Source organism: Numenius arquata, chromosome 23, assembly GCF_964106895.1.
Source record: "Numenius arquata chromosome 23, bNumArq3.hap1.1, whole genome shotgun sequence".
Classification (NCBI taxonomy): Eukaryota; Metazoa; Chordata; class Aves; order Charadriiformes; family Scolopacidae; genus Numenius; species Numenius arquata.
Window position 1 is genome coordinate 3,927,993 of NC_133598.1, and position 27,305 is coordinate 3,955,297.

At 49.0% G+C, this 27,305-nt stretch overlaps 1 protein-coding gene across 1 annotated transcript; it reads left to right on the plus strand.

The window, feature by feature from the left end:
- The first annotated feature begins 10,897 nt into the window (after positions 1-10,897).
- On the plus strand, positions 10,898-24,261 carry METTL2A (methyltransferase 2A, tRNA N3-cytidine). The gene is made up of 9 exons (XM_074162843.1): positions 10,898-11,004; positions 12,840-12,931; positions 16,791-17,152; positions 18,531-18,580; positions 19,055-19,115; positions 20,284-20,423; positions 21,213-21,319; positions 21,539-21,604; positions 22,969-24,261. The coding sequence occupies exons 1-9, from the start codon at positions 10,916-10,918 to the stop codon at positions 23,118-23,120; spliced, it is 1,119 nt and encodes a 372-aa protein (XP_074018944.1). The 5' UTR covers positions 10,898-10,915; the 3' UTR covers positions 23,121-24,261.
- The last annotated feature ends 3,044 nt before the right edge of the window (positions 24,262-27,305 follow it).

Here is a 27,305-nt window from a genome sequence, read left to right on the forward strand (position 1 = left end):
AGCCCAGAGTGAGCTGGGGGAGTGAGTTTGGGGTGCAGGGGGTCCAGCTGAGCCCTCTGTGCTTGCCCTAAAGCAGCAATCAGTTTGGGCATCCACTCCACAACACTGCAGAGCTCATGGTGCCACAGGGGCACGGTGCCAGCCTGGGACCCTGCCGACCCCACGAGGGTCCTTCCCCCAGGACACATCCAGCCGGCGCCGGGCCTGATCCTGCACGGCGCAGAGCCCAGCAAGCAGCAGCCAGAGAGGTGGAGGCACAGCTGTACTCGAGCCCTGGATGTTGTCCCCATCCCGGTGCCACCCTGTGCCTCAGAGATGCTGTTGGACCCTGTTCCAGCTCAACGCTTGCTGGTGGTGGGGAGCTGAGCCAAAGGAATGCAACCGGTGCCACCAGGGGCTCTGTGACATCAGGCAGAACAGGGACAGGGGGGTGACACCAGGCAGCGAGTCTGGAGGGCTGTCCCACACCCTCTGGGTGCACCCAAGGCCACCGGGGCAGTCGCCCAGGGGGTGAATAGGCTGCAGCATCCCTGGAGTGGGGCGGGGGGGATGTGGGGTGCCACAGAGGGGGGCCTGCTCTGCAGGACCCTCTTGCTAGGCAGCCGCTGGCACTGAAGTCACCTCCTGCCCCACCACGGACACAGAGTCTCAGGTCACATCCTTCCCAGCTGTGCCCTCAGCCGCAGCCCCTCTGGGGGTGAGACGCCCGGGTATCTGCAGGTCCCCACGGGTGCCCCTGTTGACAGCAGGGCTGGGACAAGGAGGGGATGGAGAGCTGGAAGCCACCAGAATCCTGTGGCCCCACAGCCACCGAGGGCCAGCAGCAGCCACCATGCTCTGGCTCCACAGAGAGTCAGGACACATCTGCCTCCTCCCAAGCTCCATCGGCCCGCAGGAAGGTGTCCTCGTCCAGCAGGACCTCCACTTCCAGTAGGTCCTCTACATCCAGCCAGTCCTCTACGTCCAGCAGGAGCACCAAGTCCAGCCAGAAGTCCACATCCAGCAGGACCTACAAGTAAGGGGTTGCCTCCTTGGATGGCGGGAGCCCACGTTTGTCTGTGTTTTGGTCTTCTCATGTTCTCCACTCATCCTCAATGCAGAAAAGCTGCAGGACAGGAAGGGGAGTGTGATGAAGGACGGTGCCAACATTACAGGAGCACTGCCTCATGGTGCATGGTACTGATGGCCAAGACGTATCCACCCAGGCATGTGGTGTGCAGGAAGGATGTGCCAAAGGCGGATAAAGCATCACAGGTGAGGGTGGGCAGTGCTGGATCCCCCGGCACAGATTCACACGATTTCTTTTGGAAGCATGCCCATCTACGTGTCCATCACCCACACACACAACCCTCATCCTCAGGAATGCAGCTGGTTCATGCCAGGGGCTGCATGTCCATACATCCTCTTGGGGAGCACAGAATTTGGCCCGGAGATGGATTTGGCCACTGCTGAGCACCCTGGTGTGGCCCAGCCTGGGGTAGACTCCTGCACAGGAGCTGGGGACCCTCCAGAGATGGAGGATTTGACCCTCCCAGAGCCCCCCAGATGGGGGCTGCCGAGTCTTTCCCATTCCCCTCCCTGGGATCCGCCCATATGCAGAGTTTGATGGTGTGGGGCTCCCGGCCCCAGACCCCCTGCTCCTTCAAGATGTTACAGAAGGAATGGCAACCATGGGGCAAGAAGAAGAAGAGGAAGAAGAAAAATAATTCCATGAGCAATGGCCAGGACCAGCTGCAGCGGCGAACCTCAAGGGCCAGCAGCGCCACAGAGAGCTGTTCCCAAGCATTGCCACACAGAGCCCCCAGCCCCCCCGAGGTGGCTGTCACACCCCAGAAGAGGTAACACAGGGACTGTCTGGGGTTGAGCCAGTCCCACCCCTGGGTGTCTCCCCCCATGGTGATTTGGACCCCCATGGCAGAGGGACTGGTGGTGGGCAGGGTCTTCTCACCTGTGTCCATCTGCTCCCTTGGTAGGACGAGCTTGTTCAGCCTGTGCATGGCTATGTACGACGAGGAGGGAGAAGAGCAGGGTGAGGCAGGTCTGGAGGTGGAAGGTAAACCTGCTCCTCCCCATCCAGTTCAACTGTGTTTGCTCCATCGTGCTCCTCTGAAATCCTCTGTCCCGCCTCCATGACCCCACCGCTCCAGAAACCAGAGCGGTGCCACGTGTGCGATTCGGGCAGATCTCCATTTCCCACTGAGCTGTGGGATGAGACAAGACCCCTGTTTAGCTAAGTTCACTGTCCCCTGGTGCCAGCGGGCATGGCTGCTTGCAGGATCAGGCCCATGATCGTGAGGACCAGCTACTGGGAGTCTGGAGTGGCTTTTGTCCCCCGAAAAAAATCAGGGCTGTGTCTCTGTGCTGGCTGGTGTAAAGGAGTGTGAGTGGCCAGAGGTACCTCCTGGGGCAGGAGACAGAGGTGGCAGTTGCTCCCAGCTCTCTGGGAGAAGCCATTTGCGAGCGGTAATAACTCCAACCCTGCTGAACCTGCACATTTTGGGCCACGTTGAGGCTGTTGGTGTTAGGGACCACTAGATGGTGATGTCTCTACGTGCTCGGGCAGATGCTTTCCACCTTCCTGTACTGCTTTCTGAACATCTCCCACTGCCGACAGGGATGGATCCCCAGAGTAATTTCCCCCATGGGGGTTTCCAGAGAGTGGGGACACCCCACAACCCGTCCCACGGACACAGCTCCTGCAGCAACACCTCGGGCCGGGGTTCTTTTTAGTGCTACTTTTATTCCCGAAAGCGCTGAAGGGCTCCCTCTTCTTGGAGTCCATTAATACATCAACTCCTTTTGTAAACTGATGTCTGTTGATAAATCCCAGAATGAGCAAAGCGCTTCCTGAGGCAGCTGGGAGATGATTTAAGGTGTGTTCTGCCCCATTCACAACCCAGAACTGTGTTTTCCAGGTCTCTAGGAAATTTTCTGAAATGAAACACATCTCCCCATTGATTCTAGGGAAGCAGGTCAACGTCGGAGAGATGGAGTTTCACCTACCCCCAGTGGAAATCCACTTACCAGACCAGAATTACCAGGAGGTACTGGAGGACGTGGCTGTGGATGGTGAGTATATTGGCACTTTGGGATTGTTCAGGGTCTGAAGCGTGTTCTGGGCAAAAAGCTTAAGACTTAGGGAAGAAGAGGAGAAAGCTGGAACCAAAAAAAGCCAAAATGCTGACATTTCCCAGGGCAAAAAGTCACAGAATAAATCAGGTTGCAAGGGAGCTCAGGAGGTCTCTAGTCCAACCTCTTGCTCGAAGCTGGGTCAGCTGAGAGGTCAGACTGGATTGCTCTGGGATTTATGTGGTAGAGGATCTCCGGGGCAGTAAAGGAGGTGGGGTTAGCCTGGGATGAGAGCGTTGTGCTCTGGGGAAAGCCTGGACCTCCAGCCTACATCTGGCCAAAAAGGCCCTGGTTTGGGAAGCAGTTTGGGGGTGAGATTCTCTAAAATTACCAAATCCGTTGTGGATATGAGAGTTCTCAGTGTTGCAAACTGCCCTTCTTGTGAGACAGCTGCAGCCAAAAGTCTCCCTGCAAGCTCTTGGCTGTGTTTTTTTGGAGCTCCCCTTCCTCAAACATATTTCCCCATTGACTGAACTCCTTCTTCCCCCATATCCCAGGGGACATGGTCCACATCCTGGACCCAGACTTTAATGTGGACACCACGGAGGTCCCCTTACCCAGCGAGGAGCTGCAGGAAGCCCTAGGACACACCAGAGGTGGGGACTGACATTTCCTTCCTTGCCCTCTCCTCCTACGTGTCCCCTCCCGCCAATAGCCCAGTGACGGGGACTCGGGGAGGCTGCCGGCTCCCTGCAGCTCGCGCTTGGCCCATGGCTGGCGTGGGACATGCCGTGCGCCCTCCGTTTCTCCCTCCCCTTTCATCTTGTGTGGAATTTTTGCTTTGCGTTATTTGGCACGGGAAGGGGCGGGGGGGGGCACGGTGTGAATCTGTGTGTCTCGGCAAGAAATAAATGCCATCCCTCAGCGCATCAAAGGAGAAGGGGGCTGTGTCTAGAGCGTGTTACACATGGTGCAGCGTGTGGAGGGGAGGTGATGGGTGATGAATGGCCGTGGAAAGGGAATTTAATCTTTCTTGGCCTCAGCATCCCACCCTGCCTCGGGGGGAGGGAGTTTCATTGCATTATTGTGGCTGCAGCCCTTTAGATCCTGAGATGGAAAGAGTAGGTGAAAGGCAAAGGAGACGCTATTATTATTACTAATAACCTTTTTATGCCAAGTCTCTCTGTGCTGGCTGCCAGCATGCAGAGGTTTCCAACACTTTCTCATTACAGAGGACACAGCCTCTGTGGATAGTCTGTGCTCTTACCTGGCCACGCTGGAGACCTGCTTGATCCCGGAGCTGCAGGAGGATGCTGCTGTGGATGGTATCTCTCTGGCTGCCCTTTCCCTGTCATTGCCAAGGCCTGATATCTCCCTGGAGAGCCAGTCCCTGCAGCTGGTGAGATGTCCTGCTCCATTCAAACATTGCCCGGGCTCTATCTTAGGGTACAAAGAAGACACCCAGGACCTCGACTCCATCCTGGACTCTGTGGCCAGAGAGGTCAACTTTGCCAGCAAGGAGAATCTGGAAGCCTTAGGAGACATGGAAGGTAAGGGAAGATATCTGAGGTCTTTTTCCTTGGAGGAAGCCTAGGAATCTCTGGAAACCAACAGATTTGTTAAAAACCTTCATGGAGTTAATCCATGAAGGTGGTGAGGATCTCCACCACCCAAGCTGCTGCTAGTTGACAGCAAATGGGATTAGATAAAAGTCCTTCAGCAGAAAACTCCAGGGCCACCTATCTTAATGAACTGCAAATCTGGGGGTAGTGGTGCTGTGCAGGGAGAGCCAGAGACACGCCACCAGCAGCAGAAGGTTTCCAAAACTTCACTGCAGGGCTCACTGCAGCCATGTGCAGACTCACTGAAGCCAGACAGGGAACACAAATTCCCATATTCACTAGCCTTCCTTAACACGTGCGGTTACAGGTGGCAGTCACAGCACTTGGGTTGTGCAGCCAAGCTCCCAAGTACAGCACGCCAAGAGAAATGGTGTTAAACTCCGGCTTCTCCTTGAGCATTCGAGTGTGCCGTCCCCAGTCCAACCTTCCAACTGAACACGTTTCCCACCAGACACTCTAATATTGCTCAGGGCCATCAGAGATTAACACATCAAAGCTGAAGCTGCTGGAAAAATCAAAGCACGACGCTGCTCTCAGCATGCTCCTTGCTCCGTGTTGTAACTCCAGAGCCACGAGGGTGGGAAGTCACAGATGTAGGATGGGTTGCTTGAGACTGACAAAGATTTACTTGACACCCTTTGTTTTTTTTCCCCTTCTTCTTTCAAGACCCGATTTGTCCACAAGCCACCTCATCTCACTCTGCTTCTCCCTCGTCGCAGTGATGGCAGGGTTTTTCCCCTCCGTGCATGCAGGAGAGAGTATTTTCACTAATGCGCTGAAAAGACTAAACCCTCTGGAGGATGGAGCTGGAGAAAGGCAAAAGACATTACCAACGCGGCTCTTATTTTTATATAACCAATCTCCCTTTGTGTCCTGGCTGTGCATAGAAGGCAGTAGCACTTTGCTGACGTGTTTAGGATGGTACTTACTTAAAACACCCACGTTTAGAAGGAAAACAATACTCAGAGGGGCTCTTTTATTTTCGCAGAGGACAAAGTTGATGGCAGCAGTGAGGGCTCCACCCTGGCCACCCCACAGATCCATTCAAACCTGGAGGACCTGAAAGAGGCAAAAGTAAACGGTGAGTGAATGGTGGAAATAGTGGTGGGAAGGAGTCTCTGGAGGCCTCCAAACCAGCCTCCCACGTGGAGCCAGCTCTTGCCAGCACTAGATCAGGTTGGTCGAGGTTTTGTCTGGCCAAGCCTTGGGCATCTCCTTTTGGATTTGGAGGTCTGGGCATGGCCCAAAGCACCTTGCTCAGTGTCTCCAGATTTTCTGGGGTGACAGTAGGAACTGAGCTTGGGTGCTTAGCCACCCGCACCATCGACCTTTGTGCTGGGTCACAGTGCTGCAGGGGTGACAGGCTGGTGTGCTGCAATCACAGCTGTGTGGCCTCACGTCCATCAGCGAATCAGGTTTGGGATTAGCAGGTGGAGGACAATACCTGTGAGGGAGAGCTTGGTGTGATGTTAATTTTCCCCCTGTGACTAGTCAGCCTTTGGCTACCATGAGGCACCGTGTTCAAGGGGCAGAGAAAGAAAAACCAGCTTGTCCATGAAGTGTCACCTCCACGGGTGGCAGTTTGTCTCAGAGGTCCCTGCTGTCCCAGGCGCTGGCTACTCTGGAGGGAAGGGCAGAGGAAAGGGAATAAATGACCCTGCACACGACCACTGCAGGTGGGACAGGCAATCAGAGGCTTAAGTGGCAAGAAGAGGAGATTCAAACTAGCCATAGGGACGATGCTGTAGCAGAGGACAGGGAATACTGGGAGAGCACAGGATTTCCATTGCTGGAGAGCCTGCTGCCCATGAACAGGATGAGACAGTGAGTTAATGCTGTGGTAGCACTATAGGGACAGGTGCCATCGCAGAGTCCTTCCAGCTCTCCTTCTGGGGATGGCTACAGCCCGGAGGGAAGCCCAGGAGACTCTCCGCTTATTTGTCTTTCCACACCCAGAACGAATTGCTCCTTCTCCTGGCTGTGCTTCCAAAACCAGCGTGACACCAAAGGCTCTGCCAAAGAAGGTGATAAAACCCCTCCCAAAGGAGACAACCAGGTGAGCAGGAAGCTGGGTGTGTGGAACTGCTGCTGTCCCAGGCCCTTTATGTGACTGCGTGCAGGGATCCTACCTTCACACTCATCCCTACAGTGCTGGCCATGTTGGCATTGTCAATCTACAGAAGAAATGCTGAGGCACAGGTGGAGAACTGGGCCAGGCTCCTGAGCACCAGTCCTGACAAGGGCGGTGGGTGACAGAGCTTGGTCCATCGTGTTGCAGCGTGGCCAAGGTGGGGTTTTCAGGGCTGTTGGCTCCTGGCTGATGTTTCTGTTTCTCGACACACACCAGGGTGGCCACAGCTGCCCTCTGTCAAAGCTGGCCTGACCTGGGGAAGGCAACTGAGATCCCATTATGGGTTCTGGGCAGCCCTGAGCAGTTAACATCAGCTGCCAAACCGTGTCTCACTCCCACCACTGTGAGCATGGAGCTGGGTGGGGAGCTCTTCTCTGCCAGTCCTTCCAGAACTGGGAGAAGGACTGGTGCCTGCATTGCTTGCTCCAGCTCCATCAACAGCTCCATCAGCAGCTCCATCAGCGTATGGGTTGGTCTCTGGTGAGTGTGTGCCTCTCAGTTGTCCATCTGTCCATCTCTCTTTATGCCTCTGTGTGCATGGCAGGGACCCCTCACAAATCCTTCTGCCAGGAATTGAGTGTAAAGCAGCAAAGAGCCTGACAAGGAAACAACGGAAAGGTAATGTCACCTTCTTATGGGCTTCCCCCCTAGAAGACATGTTGCCAGCATGGCCAGTTTGCCCTTTAGCTTGGTCCTGCGGCATTGCTTGATCCTCCTGAGACAATAACCAGGCGTCCACAGAGGAAGGGACAATCCCCTGCCCCAGGGATTTGGGGACCCAGTGATTGAAGGAAGTATCAATACCCTTTTTGACAGAGATAACCGAAGCTCATGAGCGCAGAGCTAGAACTAAACCAACCGCTCACCCAGCACCACATTAAATACAGGCTCACTCTTCCTCTGCCCAGATTCCCCCTGCGCCCCCAGAAGCTGTTTAGAGGGACCTGCTTTGCCGCTGGCAAAGGCACTCCAGCAAAAGCCTCGCTTCTCCAGAGATATATGAATTTCCCTGATTCTAAGACTAATTGGTACTGAGCAAGTAATCAGCATCTGGCACCCAAAGAAACAGAGGCTGCTCTACTCAGACGAGACAGCAATAGCTCAGTGGACCAGGACAGGCCAGCTCAGGGCTACCTCTGCCCCTGTGGCCAGCCATCGTTGTGCTTGCCAATCTCAGGGACAGGGGCAGGAACCCAGCATTCACTCCAGATCTTGCTGGCTACAAGAGCAGAGGCCAAACTCTTCTCTTACAAGATGGGGCACAGCAGTAGTAGAAGACCTCACCTTCTTTGCCTAATGATAAGCTGCAGGGAGTTGTCCTCCCTGGTAGGTACCTAACCAGCACTCAGAAGAAAATGGGGATGGATCCCCACAGCATCACTTATCCAGACCTTCCTGGGGGCTGCTGGGGTCTCTGCTCTGAGCTCTGTGAAGGTAAGGCAAAGCTCAGTCATGGCTCTGACCCCTCTCCTTCTCTCCAGCCCATGGGACAAACGACTCGGGCAACTTCGATTCTATCCATGCCAGAGGAATCCTCTTCTTCAAACTCTTCTTGAAGCTGGTGGAGTTGGCAGCTCTGCCCCAGAGAATTCTGTTTCAGATTATCAGGTGAGCTCTGTGAGACAGAGAAGGGACCTCTCCATTTTACCAGGATATTTGTGCCTTATTAACAAAATATACAGAACACAGGGGCCCCAAGACTAGATTTCCAGGAATGTTTCATACCTAGTTGGACATCTAAAAGCACCTGCACGGCTCAGGCACCTGCTCTACGACACTGTTGTAAATGTCACCACGTGTCTAGAACACACCTTTTTAGTTTAAATAATCTCACGGACCCAGTCTTTCCAGACGATGAGTGGGGCCTTGGGCTGTGTTTCATGGGACAACGACGCCCTCTTTTGTCTTCTAGTCACTACCAGCAGCAGCTGAGCGACTGCGCTGGCCAAGGAGTCTGGGTGGATGGTGACTTCCCCGAGTGTCACAAAAAGAAGCCCCACAAAACCCAGAAGGAGATTGTTTACTCCCTGCCTTCCTTCGTAAGCGTTCCTGCCTTCCACGTCCCAGCCATGAACAAAAGGAAGGCAGGGGGGTACGTGGAGCACCTCAGAGGTAAGGCTTGCACACCGTCACTCCCGCTCTGTCCGAAAGGGACATCAGCGGAGCTGTGAGGGTGACAACCTGGCTGGGGCGTTTGCCACAGCTTCTTCTGTTCCCTCCCGGCACATGGCCTTCTCCAAAGGGGGAGGATCGGTGCTCCTGGTGCTGAGCTCAGCACACCTTTCCCAATGTCGTTCCCAAGAGGATTACATAAAGCAGAGCTGGAGCAGACCTTGGGAGTCCGTCCAGCTCCAAACCTTCCCGGGGCAAGGTGCAAAGAGCTGGAGGGGGCTCTGCTCCGGGGGCTCATACAGGCGAAGGAATCACCCTCCAGAGGTGTCTGTTGTAGACATCCCACTGCAAAGCATCCAGGGGTGGGGAAGCGCTGGGTCACCCCAACACCCCCAGGCACCTCTGTGCCAGGGATTGCTGCAGATGAAGCACCTCAACGCTGTAGCCAAGGGGCTGGTGTCTTCGTGGCTAACGCTGGGCAGGCCGGGTGGCAGCTCCTGCGACTCCTGGGTCAGAGTGAGGAATTCAGGACCCACTGAGCCCTTCCCCGGCGAGAGGAGACAAACCAAGAGGCAGGAGGCAGCGAGGTGCTAGAGGCGCAGAGTGACTCTGGTTCCTATTTCCCTTTGCCCCGTTCAGGCAGCCCTTACGCCCAGGTCCCCATCTTCCCGCTGGTTTATAAACAAGATGAGACGACACTGGCAAAGACAAAAATGGGCTCGCAGAAGGTGGCAAGGCAGAAGAATGAGCCGACCACTTCGTTCAGGAGCCATATCTCCCATGAGGAAAACCAGGTGCAGGAGGTGAGAGACAAGGGCTGCTTCAGCACCAGAGGAGGTGCAGGGACAAGCCTGGAAACCCATGCTTTGTTTCATCAGGCAGCTGCTCTGGAGCCTCCCGCTCACCACACGAAGCAGAGATGTTCCCCTGCCGACACCACCGAGTGCCCCAACACACCAGATTCTCCGGCAACAGCCTCCAACGCCCTCCCAGCCAGCCTCGGCAAGACACAAGCGCAAGTGAGTGTGAAATGCAGAGGGAAGATGTGACCCTTTGCCATACGGGACAGTAATTAGAGCAGAACTGAGTGTGACTGGTCACTTGTGTCACCTATTAATTAACTGTCTGGTGAATGTCCTAACTAGACACAGGTATTAAAGAGCAATTTTTGTCTTAAGCGCAAGGAAAAATGAAACCAGGGTGTAATAATAGCTTAGATGTTTATTACTGTTAATAGTCAGCATGAATTGGTTATAACCTGCCAGCACCACATTGTAACGTGCCACTGAGGTGCTTTTAGTCGTGTCTGTACATACATGGCACGTGCTCCCACCCGGGCAAAACTTGAGTGATTTCCCCCAGCCTGTTGTCCTCTGCCTCCCCTTTCAACTTCTCTCCCTCCTCCCAGAAGGCGCAGGCAGCCAAGCCCTACAGGCACAGCCCGGCCCTCAGCCAGCGCCTCAGCCTGCTGCAGCTGTGGCAGAAGATCGTCAGGGCCCAGATGGGCCTGCAGACAGGTGAGGGGCGCTTCCACCAGACCTTCTGCACCTACTCCTGGTCCTGGAACGCCTGCCGGGAGCTGGTGACGGTGGCCGACCTCCGGAGGCTGGACCGCCAGCTCTGCCGCAGGCGGCGGCGGCAAATGGCGATGGGCAGCCGACAAAGGCCGTGCCGGTACGACACCGGCGGCCAGTGAACGCTGGAGAACGGCGGCTCGGGACGGGCCTGCTCCCTCCCGGTGTGTCAAATGCGAAATAAAAGCTCGGAAAAGCACTTTTCTAGCCATGGAGGCCGTTCCCCACCCAACACGACACCCCCACACACCGTGCCCGCCATTGCTCTGAGGCAGCGGCCGCGCGCTTCCCGCCACCGCCCCCCACGTGACGATGGCGCCCCTCACGTGACGGCCCCCGCCCGCCTAGTCCTCTCTTCGGTCGGGCGGCGGGTCAGTGCTTCCGGTTCCGGTGGCGCTCGGCCCGTCATGGCGGCGCCCAGGGAGGTGCCGGAGCGGCGGCCCTTCGGGAGGCGCTTCCTCACCGACCCCGCCCGCCTCTTTCAGCACAATGCCTGGTGAGGACGGCCGCAGCCTCCTCGCCCCCTCGGTGCCCGGCTCCGCGTCCCCGGTCCTTCGCTGCCCACCGCGGGGAGGCCTGGGGAGCCGGCGGAGGACGCTGCTGCCCTGTGGGATCTCTCCGCGTCCGGCCGCAGGGGTTGGGCTGGGGTGGCTGGGCTGTGAGGGGCTTGTTCTCACCGCCCCGGCCTGTCGGTAGTCCGAGACGAGACGCTGAGTAATGGGTTTCTCGGCGGCCGGGGTGGGTCAACCCCGCGCAGCCCCGCTCTGCTTCACGAGGGCCCAGCCGCAGACATTGTTCAGCCTCCTCTCTCGGCACGCTGGCCCGGCTCCTGGATTCGTCTCTGAAGCGCCTGGCGGGGCGTGGAGCAGGCCGGGGGAGCTGTGGGTGTGGGGCTGGTGGCCAGCCTGGGGCAGGGGGTTGGCATCCCCCAGGCTGGGTGCTGCCAGCGTGGCAGGTGGTGCTGGGAGGGCTTGGAGGTGTGGGAGGGCCCTGGGTGCCCGGGGATGCTAATCTCTGGGGAGGTCCTGAGCCTCCCTCAGCTCCTCCTGAAGCAGTCAGGATTCCTCAGGTCCCTTTGGACTTTCAGGAGTGTTGTTTTCCTCTGTAGCAGTTGTTTCATTGATATAGTTAATAAAGCTAAATTGTCCTCTCTCAGAAATGTATAACTCTTATCCATCTGTATATGTTAGTGACTAATGTATAAATTGAACAAAGGTCACTTCACCCGTCCGCTGCCACGTGGTGCTGTGACAGTATGAGATATTGCTGGGTGTTAGCTTGGAACAGGAGGTCTTTGCGTGGAGAATGCTGTTGTTTCCAGAGATGTTAGGCACCAAAATTCTTGAATTTGCTGGGAACTGCAGGTGTTTTGCATTGTTGAAGTAAATATGTCTGCTTTTGGTCTCAGGCTGCTAAGCCCTATTGAGACTTGGGTATGTTTAATTTGTAGTAAAGCAACATGTGCATGTATCAGCTTGTCATTCATTTTGAGACTCTATTAGACCAAAGGTATGTTACAAAAGCATATCCTCAATAGTATTTCCCTGCAGAAGCTCCTAGTAATCTGTTTTTTTTTTCACAGACTTGACATTTAAGTCTTTGTTTTGTGAATTAATATCAAAAGACTAATTCATCCTGAGGCCAGAGTAGTGCTTCTTGCTCTTGTAGTTTGCTTTTCATTCACTTGTTTTAATGAAAAAAGGTCAAGTGAATCACTTTAATGACTACACAACTGTGTATGTACGTTTGAGTTATTAATAGGTTCTTAATGCTTTAAAGCTTTCTGCATATTTTCCTCATAACTGGATTTAATGTTAATATAATACATTACCTCCCAAATAACCCTGCTGCCTTTTTTTGTTTGTTTGTTTGTTTTAACTTGAGAAGTAAAAGGTAGTTTTCCAAGACAGCTAAATCGAATGGCCCATGTTGATGATCTGCACACAAGCACCAACCTGGTGTCACAAGTGCTTTTCACCATGTGAGAATGGCAGCTCCTCTCTGAGGAAGCTGCTGAGCGCCCTCGTGGTTTTACCCTAAGGGTTTATTTCCTCTAAACTTAGCTGAACATCAAGTAGGGAAAAGGATTAGGGGACGGATTTGGTGTCTCTTGGGATCCCTTCCAGTTATATCTTTTGTGCTACTACGAGTGCAGTTCCTTCGGAACCGGGAGCCATAGGCACTGATAGCAGCTGTACTGCTGCTGAGCTGGAATTAGAGATCGTGGAAAAGCACCACAGCTCCCAGTCTGGAGAGCTGTCTAGACCTTTCTCTTTTCTGTCTTTGCCCTACCATTCTCAGCTGAGCTGTTCATCTTATTTTTTACAACAGGGATAACGTGGAATGGTCAGAGGAGCAGGAAGCCAGCGCCAGGAGTAAAGTTCAAGAGAACAGCTCACAGCTATTGCCACAAGATAAACAAGGTACTTCTGGATACTACTGTAATGCTGAGTCTTAACTTGTTCATACAAGAGTGGAACGGTCTGGCCAGAGCTGCATATGCATCATCATTTATTTCTGCCTTGCCCCCATCTTCTGAATCACTTGAAATATATTACCTAGTGGTTGATAATGAAAAATGGAGGAGGAGGAGGAGGAATCTTTCTGTTCTTAATTTACCTCTTTGTGACTTTTTCACCTTCTCTAGAGACTCATCCTATGAGAAATGATCTTGGCTGGGAGGAGTCATCTTAGCTTAAGCTTCTTTGTTCATGTTGTGTATGTTTAAATACTTGTTAGTGTTCTTTGTCAACAGACTTCTTTCAGTGTAGAGCTATAGCCTCATTTAGTCTTATTTTCTCTGCTTGCTTTTGCTCTCTAAAGCTTAACTTCTAGCAGGCAATCTTTTGTTTGCTTGTGTGCTGTGGAGCTACACCTAATGCAAGCTTGTTTTTTCTCTTAAGAGGGTCTAATAAAATAGTATCCGTATTCATCTCTACCAGGTTAACAAACAGCACGATAATGATTAAATCGAAAGCAAAGAAAAATTATTTTATCCTGATTGAAGTGTTTATCATCAGAGAGGCAGAAAAGGGATTCCAGAGTTTTTATTTTCTCAAACTTGGTTTAAAGGCTATTTATACATCCAAAAGGCAAAGCTTACCTGAATCTGAATCAAGCTAAAGATGCACAGCTCAAGTAATACAGTTGAAGTTCTCGGTTGGTTAATAATGCATCTTTCCTCCACACCTGTTAGATATCATCCACTCCCTTAAATGACAATGAAATGGTTTCCTGTTCTTTGGTATGATAAGAGACTTGTTTGATGATGATCTTGTTATACCCTGCTGAGCTTTAGGATGGATCTGCGCCTTTTGTTCAAATTAAATTGAGTGTGTCATCTGTAAGGCGATGCTGAACACTACTGGAGTTATTGAGACACTTCCCATATAGCTTCCAGTTGTGTTCACAATAGCAAATTTAATTACGCCAAAGAGCAACCCTCCTAATTTCTTGGATTCCCAGAAGTATCCAGCAGTTTCTATTGTGATGCCCATTGTGTTGAGTTCATTTTCAAATCTGGTTAACATTAAAGGATGCTGTCTGTCAGGCTTTGAGAACCTATATACAACTATGAAATTGTGGAGCAATTTGCTGTTAGAGCAGTTTGTCAGGTCTTCATGATGTATTTCCCAGACTGAACAATGGAGGCCAGTCAAATTTTGATGGTTTCTATTCAGGGGGAAGCGTGTGGAGACAATGGGATGGCTGAAACGTAGGGAAGCCAGCCCAGCCAAATGTGCCTGAAGGGTCTAGTATTTTGAGACTCAGTAATGTCCAAGCAGGAGAACAAAGGCAAGCTATTGGTCATTATGGCTGTGTTATTCTGTGGACTTCTTGAGGCTGTCAGAATTTGTTCTGAAGAAGGAGAGAAGTTCTGTGGGGTATGTCGAAGATATGTCTCCTGGCTGGGAACAAAGAAAGAAGTGGAAGAGTTTCTTGGTTTCCTTTTGAGGCTCCATAATTAGCCCCCATGCAATTCAGGGGGTCCCTCGTTCTATTCCTGTCTTTTGTGGACAGTTACTTTTGTTTGCCCTTCTTCTGCAATGTGAAAGGGTGAGTATGGGCTTGGCTTTGGGGGTATCCTTACAAAGACGAGCAGAAAAATCAGGAGCCCTTATCAAAAAAGTCTCTGGAGGAATCTGGCTTACATGCCGATGTCCCCATGAGTAAATACCACCAAAAGGATCTTGAAGCAAGTATTATGTGAACTTTTTTGGCATAAGTTGTGCAGGAATTCAGACTGAAAAAATTAATATGGTCATTTTTTTGCTTTAAATCTGTTTCTTGCATTATCTTTGTCAGCTGGCCCTTGATTTCTTGCAGTTATATTGTTACTGAGTCTTTATTCCAGTGCTTTGAAAACACTAGGCTATGAGGTAGATGAACTTTAAATAAAGCTTCCAAATTCTGTTGGATACTTCAGTAGCATCCAACAGAATTTCACAATAATTTAACACAGGAAGAGCACAATGTCTTGTTTGGCATTATACTGTGGCAAAAATGTGGGTAATCCAAAATGGCTGGGCTGGAATTTTCCCCCAGCATCTCAGGTGCTCAGCATCCCATTACAGTCAGGCTGTTACGGGGTTGTTTGGGATCAGCAGGACTCAGGACTTTATATTTTTGTTACGTGAAGGAGCATTTCCAGCCCCCGGAGCCTCACATATCCCTATTAGGACCTGGAAGAAGTGACAGTTCAGGAAGGAGTGTGTCAGGATACGAATCAGTAACACTTCTTCCTCTGCCGTTAGCAGTCGCTGAGTTCTCCTATGCAAATAGAAAACTGACTTGACCCTGCTTACTTTGAGCTACAGTGAGATCATGGCACAAATTTATTGCTCTAGTCTAATATCAGACATGAAAATTTCTTTTGGCTTGGGGTTTGAAGACAAGGCTTCTTAAAAGGAGAAAATCCTTGTAGTTGAGGTAAAGAAATTATTTTTATGTATAGCTCTTTGTGCTTCAGATATCTTCTAAACACTGGTCTGCTTTTCAGAAAGACTAATAAATAAACTGCAGTTCAGATAATAATGCTAATCTCCAATTTTAAGATGCCTGCTTTTTCTCTTAACCCCCTCTTAGTAGATGTTGGAGAGAGGTTATCCGTTCTCACGTACAGTCGTCGTCTTTAATTGTGGGAGAATCATTTCCATTCAGTAATGGACTTGTTGCCATGCAGAGATGGCTAAGGAGCTGCATGCTATTGAAATGCAGTTGGGATCTCTGGCCGTGGATGTTCATGTCTCTAGGTGATTACAAGCATAGGATGCTATAATTAGCTCTTATCTCCCAGGACAGAGAAGTAGTCGCCTTGATGAGAATTCATAAAACCAGTTGGATTCATAACTTCCCAAGGGAAAAATAGTTCCCCTAGAACTGTTACTGATCTGAAATTTGTGAAGGTGTGTAGAAATAATTCAGTGGGTGACTCGAATTCATTAGATCATGGCTTTGTAAGAGTTCTTCCAGCTTCTGCAATAGTCATCTTGCTACTGGAATGTATCCACTTGGTGTGAAAATGATAACTCTTGCTGCTCAAGTTAACTCTTACCACCTTTAGTCTGTCCACATTAGCTCTCTCATTAGTACTTTAATGACAGCGGTCGCTTCTGTTGATTCCCCTCTTTTGTTTCAATTTCATAAATGCGTGATGCTCTAAAATGCACGGAACTATGGAACACAAAGTGCTGGACACTGGGAGTTAGCCATACTTGTGTAAAACATGCTGTCCTGTAATCTTGGGGTATTGCATAAATGCTAATGGAGCTCTCTGCCAGGCCTATATGATTGACTAATTTTTCTGTTTCTCCATCTGAAAAAAGGGGTAGCATGTTGGACAGGACTCTTCAGCTCCAGGCAGCTGCCAGAGAATTCCTTAGAAATTGTAACTGCTTGACACTTAGTGTCATGAGGCTCCAAATTAGTTGTTCCAATGAACTGAACAAGTTCAAAGATGGAAGTAAAACCTGGATTTCTTCATTCCAGTCTCCTTCAAAGAGGCCTTTTCTGATGTCAGCTTCCTTTAAATCCTACCAGGAGACAGACACTTTCCTCTTCTATCTCTTTTCCCTTTCTCAGTCCTAACAAAGTGACTGTGAGGAGGCAGGCTGAGTGTTTATGTGGCATGGCGCAATTAAATAAAGGTGATTTATAATCAATAACCTTACTTATTAAAGCAGATTGCTGAATAGATGTCTGCAGTGATCCCTCGCTGTCCGAAATGATTAAACTCAGAGCTTCTGATTTGACTGCTGGTGATGTTTTTGTTTGTGTTCACAGAGGAATATGAGGTGAATGCTAAAAGGTACTGGGATGACTTTTATAAAATCCATGAAAATGGCTTCTTCAAGGACAGACACTGGCTGTTCACTGAATTTCCTGAGCTGGCGCCTAACAGGAAACAAAGTCAAAATGGGGATTCTGTGCATGAATTCAGTAACAAAGAAGAATCCAACAATGAAGGGCTGGGAAGCTGTGCAAATGGACATTGTTCATTGGAAACCAGGGCAGAGAATCAGTTAAACGTGATAAAAAGCACACCTAAGATCTGCACAGAGGAGCTGGCTGCGCAGAAATGTAGCGAGCTGAACCGAAGTGCTGGAGATTACCCAGGATCGTCTGCATCTTACCGTGTATTAGAGGTAATAGCTCTAAAACAGAGTCACATATCAAAGAGTCCCTTGTATCAGTGTTAGTGTGACAGGCGCATAAAAATAAATATCATTGGCAAAGAACAAGTGAATGGGATAATTGCTTTAAGTCAGTAAAATGCAAAAAACCAGAGGGCAGTTTAAACTAAATTAAATCTGTTGGGATTCTATTGGTTCACGCTGTGAATTGGCAGAGCACAAGGACCATAAGAAGTTCTCGAGTTTAAAAGACGAACGATTACTATCAGATGTTGAAACAAGCATTCAAAAGTCATCTTTTGAAGAAGCAGATTCTTTTGCTTTTCTGCATAAAGCTTTCCCTTGTCGTTTATGTTTTGCGTGTTTGTGCTGACTCTTGTTTGCCTTGGGAGGTGCGAAACAAAACAGTGAAACCAAGGATGTAAAGATGCTCTTTGGTTTGTTCCTTATGGCCCAGGTAATAACGGGGAATCTCAGACTGATACAGGGTTTGTTCCAGAAAACTCTGTAGGACTTCTAGATATTAGACTCCTGGCAGCTGGTAATGGCCTTTTGCTCTGCCACCTCTTGTTTGTTCGCTGTAGATACTCTGGTTTTCATGAATGCTTCATGTTCTACAGAAATTCTGCCGTTCCAGGGACAGGCAATATGAACCCTCCTTTTGATTTTTATTTTTTTTATTTAATCTGAAGCTTTGAGACTTCCTTAGATTTTTATGTTCTTGGGTCACTGCAGTTTTAGTCTCACCTGAGTACTTTCAGTAATTCCTCTCACTGCAAGGCAACAGTGGTGGTTTTGGCTCAGTCTGTTTCAATTTTACTGTTTCCTTAAACATTCATTGGGCAAATTCCCCAAACCCAGTTTGTGAGCCATCTTCTCTTCAAACGGGAACAAGAAGAAGGAATAAGAAGGCAGGATCACTGTAGGCCTAGTTGTAACTTGAGGAAGAGCCATCTAGTGAAGGAAACTCGGAAACAGCAGTATGTAATTATAGTAAAGCAAACTTCTTTCTCCGTTGCTCTGATTTTCTGTGGAGTGAATGCAACTAATCCGTGGCCTTTGCCAATGCTTCCGTGACTCATACTGGTTGTTCTGCTTTGGGATTCCAGCAATAACAGTTTTCAAAAGAGTAGCAATATATAGCTTGTTAGTAAGATTTCTACGAGAACTGACTTAGTGGTTTCCCACAAACGCTTACATGTAAGTCTGCTCCTCGGAGCTGAACACGTTCAGATCGTGCAGCGAGTTTGCAAATCGTCACTGCTATGCTCAGTCGTAACTCATGAGTTGCTCTTTGTTCTGCAGCTGTAGGGAGATGATTGGAATTAGCTGCATGGGACATGCTGAAGAAATTGTTTTCACTATGTGTACATCTGCTTTGTTTGTGCAGGTTGGCTGTGGTGCTGGAAATACTGTCTTCCCAATTTTACAGACCAACAAGTAAGTAGTTCTCTGTAGGTTTTTACCTGCATGATATACCAGCCTCTGAAAAGCAATTGGGAAAGTGTTGGGTGTGTTCTTAGTTTACACAGTCTCGGAGAAAGGCTGGATGCAGATGGTCCCTTTGCCATCTCCAACTTCAAATGATTGTGTTTTGAGCTTGGAAATCCTTGGTCTTAAAATGCAACCAATGAAACATAATGCGAGTTTACATGTCTCATTCTGAGAGCGTTTTCATGCAGGCCTTAGTGTCTCTCCTTTTCCAGAAGGAAAAGTAAGCAGTCAGCTCCATATGAGAATGACTGAGGCATAAAGGAGCAATGTGATCCACCAGATTTTGCACAGCACGTTATTGATGGAGATAGACTAAAGCCCAGGCTTTCTGGCTCCCGACTCCATGCATTCAAGATACTTCTGTAATTCCTACAGAGCACCTTTATATAAATGATGATAGTTTCTTTTCTTTTATTTCAGTGACCCAGGCCTTTTTGTTTATTGCTGTGATTTTTCTACAACAGCTGTGGATCTTGTCCAGGTAAACTAAAGGCTGACTTATGGAGGTAGGAAGTACGCGGTGCCAACTGCACACTAACACAAATATATCACAGCTGCCCCCAGCTCTCTAGCTGTGTTGGCAGCTTTTGGGTTTTAGCTAGCCCTGATGCTGACCCTTCTACTGGTAAATCAGGAAAATGAGCCATCAAAGACTGTAGAAATGAGGGAAGTTGGAGTTCTCAAAATGTCACATTGGCCGCGGACAAGTCAGCCAGATTTTCTTTCCCCTGTGGTTGGCAGAACTTTTCTAAATCCAGGGCTTTTTTAGTTGAGTAACTGCTGAACCTTGAAAACATTCAGGCGATTTTTTTTTAACAGGAACTGAAGCTGGTTTTGGTTTGTGTGTGCGTTACCGTCACTGCAGTTCTGGGAATGTGGTCTGATTGCTTCTGCACAGACAGCTGAGCGGGGATACTGCTGGCTGTGGAGGAGGAGGCTGGCTGTAATTTAGTCAAAGGACAAATACTGCTAACAGATTTCAGGTCAGAACAGAACTGAGAATATATGAGGTATCAAATGTAATCAGTCTCCTCATGAGAGGAGATGGGGAGCACAGCACAGAGGCAGCATGCCTTTTCATGCTCTTAAACTGACACAGGCACTGTTTGTAGAGGGTACTGTCATCTGTAACAGCAGCTTTAGAAAAATATACAACTTCTTTTAGAAGTCTACATGTGGTTTTTAAGAGCATAACTTTAGGCAGCCAGGTTTGACGTTTGGGATATAGGGAGTAGTCTGCTTGTAGTTGAAATGGATATTGATTTCAGTGATGCAGAGAGGGTCCTGACACTCTCACTTTTGTAAAGATTTCCATCTTAAGAGTAAATCCCTCACTTCTTACCACTATTAGTGGAAAATCTGACCTTAAAATTGCAATAATCCCTCAACCCAGTGTTGGGTTTTTGGCAGCACTCATTGTCTGAATGTTACAAGTCCAAAGCTCATTGTAAATATCCCACGTATGCTTATTTTTCACGTTTCACCCCTGTTCCTTGTTTGACCAGGGAACATGCCTTAGTCCAGTGAGGCTGAAACGGATGTCTGGATATACTGCTTCTTATGTGAAAGTTAAAATGCCCCCATGTCCAGGGAATACTGGTATCGGGGTCTGCTCCTAATGCTCTTAATTTCTCTCCCATTAAATACAGAACAATGCGGAATATGATTCTTCTCGCTGCTTTGCCTTTGTCCATGACCTGTGCAATGACCAAAGTCCTTTCCCAATGCCAGACGAGAGTCTTGACGTTGTTATTCTTATCTTTGTCCTCTCAGCGATTCTCCCAGAGAAGTAAGTTTTAATAATTCCTTCTGGTTGCAGAAGATAGCACATATAGAACTGGAATTCTTTAATGGTAGATCCCCTCATATCAAGGAAAATTAAAGTTTGTTCTGTGTCTGGTCCAGTTCTCCATTAAGCCTCTGAAGATGAAATTTGCAGGTACTTTCTGTTGTAGCAAATTCTGGTACAGGGTGGGTGTGATTTGGAAGTGCTGAGGGGTTGTAGGTGATGTCCTACCGCGTTGACAGTTGCTAACTTGTTCTGAACCCCAGCCCCACTGAGCACCCGTTTGTGGGAAGTGTGCTGCTGGATTTTTGTGCTCAAAGGCTGGATGAATTTCTCATATGGGAGGTGGCAAGAAAGAAGGGGACAGGTTCAGAAAAAATTTAAGAAAAGTACTGTCATCGTAGTGTGACAGTGTGTTACAACCTAAACTAGTCTCTCTTCTTCCCTTTGGTTTTATTTCACAGCATTTTTCAAGTTCACTTATTACTTATTTTACAGAAAGCATTGGAGATACTTTTGTAATTAGTAAGAGAGCGCAGTTAATCCCTGCTGTGGCAGGCTAAGTTCTCGTTGTAGGAAAAACAAGCAGAATCAAGGAGTGTCAGAAATAATGCGGCCAAATAAAATCAACCCACCTAAGTCTGAAAGAGCTCAGAAAAGTGCTAGTTTTTGGTAGCTCTTCATGTGAAGATGAAACGTACATAAAACTTCATAGCTTCTTTTTGGAACGTAGGCTAAGGAAACAAGCATCGTTTTGCAGAATGATGAGTACTTGTTTTGTTCTTTCCTCAGGATGCAGTGCATCGTTAACAGACTGAGTCGCCTTCTGAAACCAGGAGGAATGATTTTGTTACGAGATTATGGCCGTTACGATCTGGCCCAGCTTCGGTTTAAGAAAGGTTTGGTTTGTTTTTTGCCCCCTGGGGAGTCTTGCCAGATCACTAATAGGTGATGCTTCTCTGGAGTACTGTCTACCCTGTTTCGGAGGCAGCTCATTAATTCTCCTTAAGCACAGCATGCGCTGAGAGAAAGTGCCTCTTGTCTTTACGTGCAGTTGGATGGCAGTTGTTGATTTTTAAATGATAGCTAGTAACTGTTTAAATCCCTTTTGCCCTTAGGTCAGTGTCTGTCTGATAACTTCTATGTGAGAGGGGATGGCACCAGAGTCTACTTCTTCACACAAGGTAGGAGGCTAAAAAACATCCCTTTCACTCTCCTCACCTCTTTTTGTCCCTGTGCCCTCAAGTTTTGCCACTAGCTCTTTCCAGCCTGTCTCTCTTGGAGCACTGTGAAATGTTGTCTCCCAGTTGCACGGGTAACTGGAATTGTCACTTGCTGATGCGAATGGCGTGGTGAATTCTTTATTGGAAAATAGTTTTAGAGAAAGATGAGTGTGTTTGGTACACTGGAATGGGTGGGATCGGAGGAGCTCTCCTTGACTCTTGTTGCCTGCAGAGGATGGAGTGAGATGGACACCACTTGAAGGAACTTCTCTTAACTTTAAGGTTCTCCTATAGGGAAATAAGAAGGTTGTGGTTCAGCGTAGAGCTGAGGGAGCCACTCCAGTCCCGCTGCTGCTTGGTGTTCGGTAGGGGTTGTGTTGTCCCTGCTGATCACCAGTTGCACCTCCAGTCGCTTCCACCACGGGTGGAAGACATCTAAAACACTCCCTCTGCACAGTTAGTTTTAGAGCAGTGGCACAACTGCAATGCACTATTCCCTTCCCCGCTGCACAAGCCTTGTTTGTCACAACAAAATTAATGTTTAATGCGTGTTTGGCAAACGCTTCCCGATGGCAAGCATCTGATAAAAGAGCACAAGCCGGGACCTGTTAGCCCTTTTCTGCAGAAACTCCATACAAATCACGTGCTCCCAGGCTGCAGTTGAACAAGCTCTTTGCTGCTCAGCAGGACTGGGTCTGGCTTTGCCCAGGGCCACTGTGCTGGGGCACTACCATCCGTATTTGCTGGGTCAGGAATACCTGCCCCTCTAAGTGTTGCAGCCTCAGGGGCTCTTAGTGCTTTGATTGGGCCCCAGCAGGGTGTGGTTTTTTAAGCTGCTTTTTTTTTTTTTTTTCCCCCCAAACTTAACCTTAATGAATCCCGTTCCCCTCCAGCCTATGCAGCACAGATCTTATTGCCACCATTTAAAAGCGTAGGTCTGATCCCCTTCTTTGCTCTTACAGACTCTGAAATTCCTCAGGGGAGGGGAAGGAATGGATCTGTCCCTACTCGCCAGAAGATGCTCCCTTAGTCAGTTACTAGAGGCGATACCCATGTCTGAATCTGCTGTTGTTTTCTCTTTGTCAAGTCTCTATAATTCTAGTTGTGCTCCAAATAATTATTTTCTTCCTTGGTAGAAGGGAAACTGGGATCTCAATCCCCCCATAACACAGTAGTTGTCCTGTCTGATCTTTAGATTTTCCTGCCAGAGTGAGACTGTGAGTTTCCTCTGTCCCGTCTTTCCACATAGTTTAGCCCTCAGTGTGAGCAAGTATTGGTTAAATGAAAGCTGTGGCATCCTCAGTCTCCCTTCTCTCTGCTTCCAGATGAATTAAATGATCTCTTCACGACAGCTGGGCTGGAGAAAATCCAGAATCTGGTTGATCGGCGATTGCAAGTGAACCGTGGGAAACAAATGACCATGTATCGAGTATGGATCCAGTGCAAATACCGCAAACCTGCTGCCCCTCAGCTGTGAGAAAACACAAATACCACAAGCAAGCCTGCTGCCCCTCAACTGGGAGGAAACAGGGCGCGCTTTTTAGGTTGGAGCCTTTTCATGGCCAGTGTGTCCTCCTGATGAGACACGGTTTTACAGAGTTCAGCACACACAGGACCTCAGTGCCTTTTACAGTGCCAAGCATCACTGCAAGTGAGTTTTGCTAAGGACGAATGCTTTAAGAGGAGACCAAGCAGTGTTTTAGGTGTCTTGCCACTGGTCTGAGTTTTTTGAATTATTTATGGCTTTAAGAACTTAAGAAATGGTCGAGCTGTGTTACAGCAGCTGAGCACGTTGAGTAGTGTGTCGTTCTTGCTCTGGATTTACACATGAAACAGAAGGAGATCTTCGATCGACCTTACCTCTGTGTTGTATACTCTTGTCTTGGAAACAAAAAACACACAAAGGGTAAATCCGCTCCTCTTTGCGACTGGTCACTATGCCCAATTCGGCTCCCTTTGCCAACTTATCTCCTGCAGCTCTCTTCTAGTCATCCAGGTTCGTGCAGATCCACAAGTTAAAAACATTGATAGAGAGCAGGAACTGAAAACATGCTGGTTTCTCTGTGCCTGCTCCCCCATGGATGCCTCGTGGTGTGCAGATAACCTGTGGAGAAAGCAGGTTACGCTGCCTTGCCCTCACTGTCCACAAGAGTGTTCATCTAGGGAGCAAGCACACTATAGCTCAGGTGCTATAATTTCATATCGGGCAAGGGTCAGGCTTTCAAAGATCTGGGGCTGATGCCAATTTTGGGACACCTCCAGAGCGCAGAATATCACAAGCAGCTCACAGGACCAGGGTTTACGCAGAATTACCTGCTTTTTTGTGCTTAAACAGTGAGAAACTCTTCTTGGCGTCTGCAGCCCCCAGGTCATGCGCTGCACTGCCCTGTCATGGTGGTGTGCTAAACCCAAGGAGACAAGACAGCTGCCTTCGATAAGAAATCTCAAGAATGTCTACCACTTTTGTTTAATTTCTTAGAGGAAGCCAACATTGTGGCTTTCTGAAGGTATTTCCCCACCTTTGACAGCAAATATCTTTTATCTCAGCTTGTTTTCTTTTGTTATTTTTAGGGTGTGGTACAACAGGTATTAGAATAAATTTTGTGGTAATGCTTTTCAGTGCTGGTTTGATTAATATAAATCAGGCTCCTGCAGAATCTCACATGCTTCTACGCGCCTGGTCTGAAGGATTTGAGCCACCGTTAGGTAACTACAGGTTGTTTTCCTCTTCTGTTATCATGGGGCTCATCTCTCTCAAGAAGGGAAAGCCTTGCCTGATCTCTCCTACCTTGTTTTAGTTCATGAAGCAACAAGGTCTATTGTGTGTGCACCGCTGGCTGGAGAGCGGTTCGTGCTACACAAGGCGTGTATGTTTTGTCAGCTAGAAGTTTGTGCTTGTAGCTTACAGTTGCCTAAGAATAACCGTCAACTGTAGAGACACGTGGGTTATGAAATAACTGCTGCCTTGAAACAGGGGAGAAAGGGTCAAAAGAAGAGGAAACGTCACTGCTGTCTTTGGGGAGTCTGCGGGAGTCCTGGAGAGTCAAACCAGGAGCACCTGGATTTGTAAAGCACTGGAAGGGGCTGTAGCAATACTCTCTGCTGGGCGTGTGGCAGCACGATCAGTTCATAGCTTCTGCCTGGCTGTGTCACCCTGCAGGTAGGACTGTGCCTGCTGCCTGAAGGCTTCTGGGTCGGGACATTTCAGCCTTTCCTGTGGAAAGGTGACCCAGCAAATCCATTCTCACCACAAAGGCAGGCTGCGGTGCCGGGACAGGAATGGAAATGCACCATTGCTTTGCTTTGTATATGTAGCCCTTTTAAAGACTGTTGAAAGGGAATCAAATAACTGGGAAGAGAATTCTTGTTCAGTTTGCTGTACTGTATTTTCTAAAGGGCTAAGAGACTTTCCAGCCCCTGCAAATGAAATAGAAGGAGATAAGGCTTCTTTCTTCCTAAGCACATTTGATTTCTGCCAGGCACAAGCCTGACCCAGCCCAGAAGTGGTGGAGTCGCTGCCGTGTTTTCATGCTAAACCTACAAAGTCTGGTTCCCTGGCAAGGTTGGTACCTCAGGCAAGGTCTAGGCAAAACACAGCTCGAGGCCTCTGGGAGCTGAGCAAGCTCATGTCTTCTCATCTCAGCCAGGCAAAGAGTCGGCCTTAGCAAAAGGAGTCCAGTGAGTGTTCGACGTGACGTGACTCATGTAACCAGCTCTGTCGCTCTCAGTGAGAGACCTCCCATGTGTTACTGGTGCCTTCAGCAGTTCCCCTGGGGTCCTTTCCCACTTGGTCCCCGGAGGGAGACCTCCTCCTGGGACAGCTTTATCTCCCTGGAAGAAAAATTATTGACTGGGGTAAACAAGCAGCATAATTAGTGTGAATTAAAGTAATTTGGAAAATGCCTTATTAATCATCCAAAGGCTTGTAAGCAGCTCAGGAAAATATGTTTTTAATTATAAACATGATTTATTTAAAGTTGATGGACTCCTCTTTAAATTTAAACTCCTGAATGGGAGAAAATGAAGGCCAGTAATTTATTTGTTTCTGCTTTCAAGGCTACGTCCCAGTTGCCTGCCTGGTTTTGACTCGGGCTTCATGCAAAAACTTGCAGCCCTGGGAGCCTGCAGCCATTGAAGTGGCTCTTTGCCTTTCTCAACGCTCTCCATTCTGCCGGCGTATTTAAGCAATCCCTGAGCATGACCCATGCTGGGCAGACATGCTTTTGTTTCCACTTCTGTTGGTGTTCAGAAGGCAACAAGTTAATGGCCTTGGATGGAGCCAAGCCTCCTACAGACAGATACCGTCTGAGCTTCCTTTGTTAATCTCCACCAGCTCGGGTTCATCTCCGGAGCCTCTGCTCTCCTGCCACTCCGGGCTTTGCCTCCCCCACGGCTCCGCTCAGGTGCCTCGGTCCTGACTTGCAGCAGCTTCTGCCATTCCCACCTCGGGCTTGCTGAGCAGGCTGGGTTGCACAACAGCTTCCTACCACGTTCAAAGGAAATCTCTGAATCCACTTCTACTGCGTTGAAAAGCCAGGTTAAGTGCCTTTATGTTTTTTTCTTTTCCTTTTTTTTTTTTTTCCTCTCTAGCAGTGTAACATTAGCTTTCAAGCCGTTCTGAACGTATCTGCTCTGGTTTTGTTCCCAGCGTTCCAGTCTTGTGGTCTGTGGCCGACAGGCAATGCCAACGTAGCTTGTCGAACCTCCCAAGCAGAAGAGATGATTTCATAGCTCTTCAGAGGCACTGCCCCTGCAGTTCTGGAGCCAGACATTGTTACACTTCGGAACGTCTGGTCCTGGCTTTTGCCAGAGGATGGTGGATTTCCTTGGAGGTTCGTAGATTGTTTTGGCTGGAAGGGAACTTTATCATCACCTATTCTGACCCTTTGCATAACCCTTTCGTGTAGGGCTTGTGGCGTGGAGCCTGTGACTTGGGCTGAGCCAGAACTAGTCTTTCAGAAAAGCTTTCAGACCAGCCATGGTGCTGAGGGCTCCAGTGAACGGCAAAGAACACTTTGCCTCCCCAGGTTCAGCGTTTCTTTCACGGCATCCTGATTTCACAGATGGGCTAGGAACTGGGAGGCAGAAAGGGAACAGGTAAAGGGAACAAGAGGCTGGTGAGTATTTTTGATACCCTCACTTCGAAAATAAATAAATCGTCAATTCCACTGAAAAATGGGGCTTTCCCAGGATCTTCCTGACAGCACAGGAAAGCAAGAAATGGCAGTCATCCATAGTGATTTTTATTGTTAAAACAATAATCATCAAATGCTTGTGACCAGAAGCATTTGAGACCAGAAGCAATTGTCTTCTCTCCCAAATACTTCAGCTCCACCTTCTCAGGGTACGTCGCCACCATTTCTAATTCCATAGTTAGTTGTAGAGTTCCAGGATAAATGAGACCTGGTTATTTTCAATAAAGCAGAGGTGCGAGTAGAAGGAACCTCCATGCATGAAGGCTTTTGGCGTTGCATCGTAACTAAAGCTGAAAGAGCTTCCTTTTGTTGTTGGCGTTGGGATGAGCCCCGGCTGGTCCCCAGTTGGGTTCCCTATGGGAATCACAGATCCAAGCTGAACTTGACTGTTTTTCCTGAGCACAAATGAAAGACGCGTGGGCTTCAGTGCCTAAAGTTGAGGGCACGGATGAGGCTGCAGGGATCAA